Source organism: Pseudopipra pipra, chromosome 25 (assembly GCF_036250125.1).
Source record: "Pseudopipra pipra isolate bDixPip1 chromosome 25, bDixPip1.hap1, whole genome shotgun sequence".
Lineage (NCBI taxonomy): Eukaryota > Metazoa > Chordata > Aves > Passeriformes > Pipridae > Pseudopipra > Pseudopipra pipra.
In genome coordinates, this window is record NC_087573.1 from 1,506,060 (window position 1) to 1,514,476 (window position 8,417).

Sequence of the window (8,417 nt, forward strand, 5' to 3'; positions counted from 1 at the left end):
CGTGCTGCCAGGCCCGGGAGCTCTCCCTGCACACCCACAGGGGGTCTCTCCAAGCTTTTCCAGGGAGTGCAGGAACCCCAAGGCTCGTTTGAGGGCAGGTTTCAGACCCAGCAGGAGACCAGGATTTAAAACACCAAACCCCCCCTGGAGTTGGGATGTTCCTCACGTCCACCTTTGCTCAATACTGCAGGAAGATCCACCTTTTTCCTTGTCTATTCCGCAAGTTTTCCACCCTGATGCTCTCAGAGAAACCAATCCCTCACTGGGGTGTTTTAGGGATGCCCAGACAAGGTGGAACCCCGGAGGAACACGTGGATTGGGCTGGAAAACGGGAGCAAATCAGTTCCACACTGAGCTTTAGGGAATAAACAACCAAAACCTTAAAATCCCAGCCCAAAACTCACTCTGGAGGTGTGACCACACGTGGCCTTTGAGTTCATTCCCAATTCCAACGGCAGGACCACACTGCTCCTGGGGACACTGATCCCTGTGCCAGAGGAAGCTGAGGCCACAATCCTGACACCCCCCATCCCCTGGGAAGCCCTGGAAAAGCCAATTTGTGCCCCCAGGCACCTCCAGTTCTGGGGTACAGAGCCCACCTTGATCCACGCAGCACCTCCAGCCTCCTCCTTCCTGCCAGGAATTCTGGCTTCACCCTCAGGAGCCAAAATGAAGGTATTCCCTGTAAAAAACATGGAGTGACAGACACACCTCTCCACAACAATCAATCCATCCCTGCTTTTTCCAGCCACCCCACGAGTCTTTCCAAAGCAACCCAATTATCTTGCAAATATCTTTATTACAATTTACAGATTAGTTCTGAATAGTTTATTATGTACAGAAATAGAACTTTAGATATAAAAACCCAACAAACTCGACACAAATCAAGTAAAATCTGTATAAAGCCAATGCTGAAGGTTTTCTAAGTTTTCTCTAAATTATACAAAAATAAAATCTGCTCATCACAGTTTTGATTTAAAGTCCTACAAGTGTTATTTTTACTGTCTCACCCCAAGCACTGACACATGGACACGGCCTGAACGACCAGTTTAAGGAATTTTCTAGGGAAGAAAGGGTGACACCGAGTTCTAAAAGATGTTTATGGTGATGAATTTAGTGTTAATTCCCTCTCACCTTACACTGGATCCTTGGAAAACGTGAGGTTGGAGCAGTGGAAAAGCTCACCCGAGCAGGTGGGAAGCAGCAGTGGGAGTGCTGGACACACTTCAGGATGGGGAAAAGCCATTTTCCCAGTGTTTAAGCACTTTGGGAGCAGCAGTTGTTGATCTAATTTACACATAATTTATCAATTCTCTTTGTTCCCAGGGACAGGTTTTTCCAAGGCTCTGCAAACGTTTGCAGGTGTTCATTCCCACCACTCCAAAGCTCCTCACAAAGCACCAATAAAACGAGCTGTCCACGAAAAACTGAAGCACCAAGTTCTCCAAAGAAATTGGGAAATTCATGGAAAAAACGGCTGTAGTGTGACTTGCCAGGAGCAGCAGGTTTGTACCCATCACACTGACCATAAATCAACAAATCCCTTCTAATTCCACGTTTATCACCCCTTTTCCCTAAGCTGAAAAGCAGATCCAACATGAGACAGCAAAACGAGCTCCCAGAAATTCTGAGATGACTTCCCAGGATTTGAGGGCCTGATCAGAATTTACAATTTCACAGCTGAAATTTTTTTGTAGGAAAAGAGAATCCAATTTTTTTTTGGGGAAGATGGAAAACAACATTGCTGCATTGCCTTCATGCAGCCCCTCTGAAGTGCTGCAGGAATTTCTGGCTGGATTCGAAGTTTACACAACTCTGCTGTAATTCAGCGAATCCTCTGAATTTTCTAAGTGCAAACACAGCAAATCAATTTTTAAAAACCTCACAAGTGCAAGGGGATTAAAGCATGAAGCCAAAAACTCCGAAATTTTTGAGTCAGAATTAAGACCTGGCCAAAATGACCCCACAGCAAAGCAGAAAGTAAAGCCCTGGGGAGAAGGGCTCCCTCCAGGGAGCTGTGATTTTTCTTACAAATTAAAAACTGAAACGATTCATCACAAATTTAAAGCACTTTTAAGGTTTCTCCCCTACAAAAGGGAGATGATTCTGCTCAGCTGAACAAACCAAGCAGCAAATCATTTATTTTTTCACCCAACTTGGTGCAAACAGACAGGAATTCTTCCATTTTTGAGGTCTGGGTGACCTCACACCTGCTTGGCCAACAGGTCCAAACACCCCCCTCCAACAGTGCTGCTCTTTATCTTAACTGAGCTGATTCAATATTTGAAGTTAGGAATATAAATCAGGAGTGCTGTCCTTCCACCAAGGAGCTCAGCTTCCCACAGGTGGAATGTTCTTTGTCCCAGGTGACCCAGTGCAGACACACAGAGTGTTAATACTGGCTTTTGGTAAAGAACACGGTGATCTGCTGCCTTCAGATTTCCTTAAATCAGAGAGAATTCTCCTTAAAAGTACCAGAACAAGCAGGCTGGATACAAGAATCCACCACAATCTCTATTTTAAAGCAGAATTATAGCAAAGTTATTCTTAGATTAAATAAATAATTAGGGACTAGTTCCCTTGCGTGGCTCCCTAAATTCAAACATCACCCACAGCCTCCACGTGTGCCTTGAAGCTTTAATTATTGATTGGGATGAGGAATTTCCCTGCCTTAAAAGGCAAGAAATGTGGTGCACAAGCAGCCAGAACCCTCTGGAATAGTCCTGGATCAAGGTATTATTTAAATAAGTCAAACCAAAGGGTTTGTGATGCACCAGAGCTCCCCCAGTGTGCCTGACAGAAATATTGACATCAAAATGCTACATAAACACTCAAACCACTGGATTCCATGCAAAACTGGGATCTAGAAGGAGGGATTCACACAGTTAAGTCAAAGTTATTAGAGAACAACATGTGAGACTTTTGTACAAGCTGGAGAACAACGAGAAAACACCACGACTCTCGGGAAACTTTAAATCAAAACTGCAATACCAGGGGCTGAGCCCCATAAATATCTCCTTCAAAATAGGTTTTGCTTTTTTTTCAAAGTGCAAAAATCCAACTAAACAGTCACCACACTTCCCAACAGACGGCAGACAAGGCATTTCTTTTGGAATGCATTTCACCTAAAGCAGTCTGGGTGTCAAAGTGTTAATCAAAAGGAATGAGCCTGGACCACCCTCACCCTCCAGGATTTTGCCTGGATATCAAAATGGGACACTCAGGGATATTTGCAGGCTGAATACACAAAAACTGGGACAATTCCAATCCCACTTCTCTCCCCATTCCAGGATAGCACATGCAGCTGCCACTTCTTGTTTAGGTGTTCGTGGGTGTTTTAGGGTCACACAGCTAAGGTGGGATAAGGTGCTAGAAGGGATCAACCCTCTGGGAAGAGCTTTGCTGGAGTCTGTGGAACACTCTCTGTCTATGCTCTGTGGTGAAGCAGTATCCTATGGCTTCCTCTGTCTCCTGGATCCGTTTCTGGAACCTGCAGCCATCTCGTGCCATCTCCTCCCAGGGTCCTTTCCGATCCTCCTCGCTGCTTATGTAATACTCAGTCACTTTGTCAAGGAAGGTGACCTGGAAAAAGCAAGTTATTTAGTAAAGAGTTCACCACTCATGCAAAAGGAACTTCACATTTTTACATAGATTGTTTGGTTTTTTTAAAAACAGAAGTTATTAAACACTTTAAATAGTAGAAAGCCTCAGAAACCTGTTCAGAGAGTAGGTTTAGTGGGATACTGGGAAGGAATTCTTTCCTGTAAGGGGGATGGGGGGCTGGAATGGATTTCCCAGAGAAGCTGTGGCTGCCCCATCCCTGGAAGTGTCCAAGGCCAGGCTGGATGAGGCTTGGAGCAACCTGGGCTAGTGGAAGGTGTCCCTGCCCATGGCAGGGGGTGGCACTGGGTGATATTTAAGGTCCCTTCCCACCCAAACCAGGCCGTGATTCCCTGTTCCTGCCAGGTCTCTGCCCCACCTCAGCTTTAAAAATCAACCTCTCAGCTTTAAAATCAACCAGTTGCTGTCTTGCCTCGACCCACACAGTGCTCAGCTACTACAGAGTTACTCAACTGCTGCCCAAGAGGCCCCTCGGAGCCGAGGACACGTCCCCTGTGCGGTGACACCCTCGTGACACGGGGCTGTCACCTCACCCAGGTCACTCCAGGGCTGTGAACGTGCTCCAGAGATTACACAAGAACGTTAAAAAAAGGCACAACCATTGTTGTGTGGAGTAAAGAGTCCTGTGAGTCACCACAGATAAGGAAGCAACACTCATCCCCCTGTGACTGCACCAACCCCCTGCTTCCAGCTGCTCTGCAACTCCAGGGGGTTAGTTCACACAGGGAAATCAGCTCAAAAGGCACCTTAAAAGACCCAGGAAAACTTTCACTCGTGGCTATTTTTAAGAGGCACTCAGCTATTTTAAGAAAATAAAGGGACTTACAGACTCGAGCTCTCTGCTTGGCAGTGTTTAAACTATGGCTCTAATAAGGATTTAAATCCCTCTGAGTAAACCCAGCCTGTGTCAGGCTCCTGCTGAACTTTGTGCTGCTCTGCATTATGAAAAGGTGGACAACTGAAGGATAAACCAGCTGTCAGCACCTCTCACACCAGGGCTGGTTCCCGAGGACAAGCACACACTGTCACCACAGACAACTCCTGGAATCAGCAAAACACTTGGAGAGGCACAAAAAACCTGCTGCTCCATTCCTGGGATTGATTAACACAGACCCCTGATTTCCCCCCCAGTCCATGATGACACAATGAGGTGTGGGGATTGCTGTCTGTGGCACAGCCCTCTTCCAGCCTTCCCAGAAAACAGAGACACCAGCTATGGAATCCCAGACTGGTTTGGGTTGGGAGGGACCATAAAGCTCACCCAGTTCCACCCCCTGCCCCGGGCAGGGACACCTTCCACTAGCCCAGGTTGCTCCAAGCCCTGTCCAACCTGGCCTTGGACACCAAACAACCTCCAGAAACCACCTAATCCTGGTGCAGTGATCCCAGATTTCTGTGGGAGCAGGGCCATTGGATCCACGTGCCCTCACAGCGTGTCCATGTCCTGCTCCCTCATGGGGGAAACAAACCCCCCCAGGTTTTATGGCTGTCCAGACATAAACCCTGCACGGTGCCAGACAGGAACAGCCTCGAGCTGGAGGAATGACCTGGAGAATTCCTGGGAACACCTCAGCATTCCCTCGGTTTTCCTGGCCCTAATTAAGCACCTGCTTTAGGAGCTGTTACATCAGCCTTCCCACCTTACAGCGTTTTTACATCAGTCTGAGCCACCCTGGGGCACAACCAGGGCTCTGACGTCAGGTGGGAGATTGCAGCCACATCATCCTTCTTTCACCATGGCCTGGGACTGCAGAGCCAAGAATTCCTGCTGCTTCTGCACCCCTGGGACACAGCAAGCCCTGGGCAGGGCCCAGCACTGCTCCCTCCCAGTGTTCTTAACCTAAATTAAGGGAGAAACCAAAGGTCTCTGCTGTAAAAGCACTAAAATAAGAATTATACAGGTTTTCTATTTTGATGACTTGTTACACCACGAGCCATTTACTCATATAAATGTTTGAGGTATCAACACTCAGACATCACACCTGAAAAACCACCCTGGACATTTGCAGCACCACAGAACCGGGGAGAGGATGAATTGCTATTTACCTGCATCCTGGCACAGCTATTACAGGGTTTTTAACACCCAAATTCTTCAAAAACACGTTATATTTCCAGTTTGGTCTCAAAAGTCCAGTTCCTGAATACATCCCTTTTATAAACAACTGCTGAATTATAATATAGAATACTCTCTGAAATGGAAATGGGAATATCACCACAATTTGTATGGAAACTTCAGTGGTCAACTGAAACATGTTTTAACCATGTGTCAGCTGTCAACATACATTAACACTCAACACATGTGTGACACACCCAACACACGTGTGACACACCCCACGCGTGCTAAACCAGTTCTTCCTACTCCAGAACACGTTAAGAAGCCTGCTCGGGTTACAAAAAAAAAAATCCCTAAATGTTTAAAACAAAATTCCTCCCCACAGAAACTGGTGCTTTCCAGGAAAGCACATCACAGCTCTGGAGTTTCTCGGGGAAAAACCGACGCCGCAGCGCTGGAGTTTCTCTGATGACGACACCACGTTACACCCCAGATCGAGAAGAGAAACCGCATCTTAAAAAGAAAATTTAACTTCAAGTCTACAAAAGAAACTGCTGACAAAATTTCCCATCACGTGTCGAGGATGAGGCACAAAATTCCAGGGAAATAATCAGCACGTAAGCTCATGGAGGCAGATCTGGAATGCTGGAATGACCTCACCCGCTCCGTACTGCTCGGAGCAATGTGGGTTTGTTGTGAGGTTTTTTTTTAGCAGCCCCGTAACACACGAATATAAAGCAAAAATATACCTTTTTCCGCTTGGAATTCGCAGCTTTCTCGCCAGACAGAATCCCACGGTGCCCCAAGTCACCGAGCCCACAGCTGCGTCTCTCCAGCTGTACCCGGCACACAGTGAAGTGCTCGGCAGGGACCGCACTCGGCGTCCCTTTTTTCTCTGCGGTCTGAAAGGCTGCCGTGAAATTTAGAGGGTTATATGGATCGTCCGAGGTACAGAACGAGTTCCAAAGTTTCAAGCTTTCTGCCTCATCCACGCTGCCACAGTCCCACTCGTCCTCCTCTTCAGAACTATGAGCAGAGCCTGAGGAGGACTCTGCCCACGAGTCTTCTTCTTCCTCCTCCTCCTCCTCTTCCACATCCGACATCTCCCTTCCCGGATCGCTGGAAGATGTCTGAATGGTGGCTGTGAAGTTCTGAGGGTCGTAGGGATCCAAACTATAGAAGGAATTCCAGAGGTGAAGCCTCTCCCCGTCCTGGCTGCCGGCCTCTGAGTCCGAGGGAAGCTCTTCGCTGTCGAACCCGTCATCGTCATCATCATCCCCATCATCATCCCAGTCCTCCTCACCCTCGCTCTCCTCCCCGCTGAAAACTCCCCCGATGATATAATCGATTAATTTATTCGCACACGCAGGTCTGGTCGAAACCGGGAGGTTTTGCTCTGTGTCCGAGTCCTCACCGTCCCCTTCAGGCAACGCTTCCTCCTCCTCCTCCTCCGCCGCATCCCGGACCCCCTCCTGCTCCACGGGCTGTCTCCCTGGATCCTCGGGCTGCTCCAGCTGCCCGGCACCGCCCCGCTGGTCCCAGCGCCCCGCAGCTTCCCGGCGAACGTCCCTGTGCTGCTGCTCCTCCTCCAGGCTGTGGTAGCCGTGGTCGGGGTCGGGCACGGGCAGGTGCCAGCGCTGGAGGAACGCCAGGCGCTTGCTGCGGAGGAACTCGACCTCGGGCACGGCCTCGGCCCGCAGCGGCTGCGGCAGGTGGCTCTTGCTCTGCTCCATGCCCAGCACGTACCAGTCCACGGCGAGGGCGCTCCGCACCAGCCCGGCCCCCCACAGCCCCGCCGGGGGCTCCGCGCCGCCCTCCGCCCGCTTCTCCGGGGGCTCCTCGGCCCAGCCCGGCGCGGGCTCCGCCTGCGGCAGCAGCACGAGCGGCGGCGGCGCCTTGGCGGGGCAGAGCGCGGTGCTGAGCGCGGGGCCGGGCAGCAGCCGCTGCAGCAGCGCGGGCAGCGGCGACAGGAGCTGCGACAGCACCCGCAGCCACGAGAAGGGCGGGCTCGCCTGGGACGAGCCGCCGGCGGGAGCCGCGCTGGGCCCCGCCAGCTTCGGCCAGGCCGCGGCCAGGCCCAGCCGGGCCCAGCCGGCGCGTTCGCGTCCGCTGTGCTCCATGGGGCCGTTCAGCGCTGCCAGCGGTGCGGAGGGGTGTGCGAGGCGGCGCTCCGTGGTGGCGCGGCGGGTCTGAAGGCTCGGCGGGCGGCGGGCGGCTCCGGGTCGGGTCTGGGCTCCATCCTGATGCGGCTTCGGGCAGAAAATGGCGGCGCCGCCGCCTCGGCGCTTTCCGCTCACCGGGGAGGGGCGGGGCGGGGCCGGCCCCCGCCACGCCCACTCGCTCCGCCGACGCCCATTGGGCGGTGTCGTTGCGAGCCCGCCCACTCCCCCCGTGGCCACGCCCCTCCGGGATTGCATCAGCCGGCGGGCCCCGCGCGGCAGCGCCCCCGGTGGCGGAGCGCGGAACTGCAGCGGGGGCGCCCCGAGCGGCCCCGCCCCGCCCGCCGGGAATTTGGGGGGTCCCCGGGGGGCATTCCCGGGAAAGGAGCCCCACGGGCGGGCTCCCTGTGCTCCCTGGGCACTGGGGACGACAGGGCAAAGGTGGGGATAGATGCACGGGCAGAGGGGCAGGCAGATGGGCAGAGGTGCAGGTGGACTTGCAGGCAGATGTGCAGACAGAAGTACAGGTAGATGTGCAGGCAGAGGTGCGGGCAGAAGAGCAGGTAGAGGTGCAGAGGTGCAGA

General features: G+C 51.9%; 1 protein-coding gene across 1 annotated transcript; it reads right to left on the reverse strand.

Annotated features, from left to right (window-relative positions):
* Positions 1–779: 779 nt before the first annotated feature.
* PPP1R15B (protein phosphatase 1 regulatory subunit 15B) lies at positions 780–8,106 on the reverse strand. Its single transcript, XM_064635930.1, has 2 exons — positions 6,424–8,106; positions 780–3,582 (listed from the first exon to the last, which is right to left on the reverse strand). The coding sequence occupies exons 1-2, from the start codon at positions 8,089–8,091 to the stop codon at positions 3,370–3,372; spliced, it is 1,881 nt and encodes a 626-aa protein (XP_064492000.1). The 5' UTR covers positions 8,092–8,106; the 3' UTR covers positions 780–3,369.
* Positions 8,107–8,417: the final 311 nt, after the last annotated feature.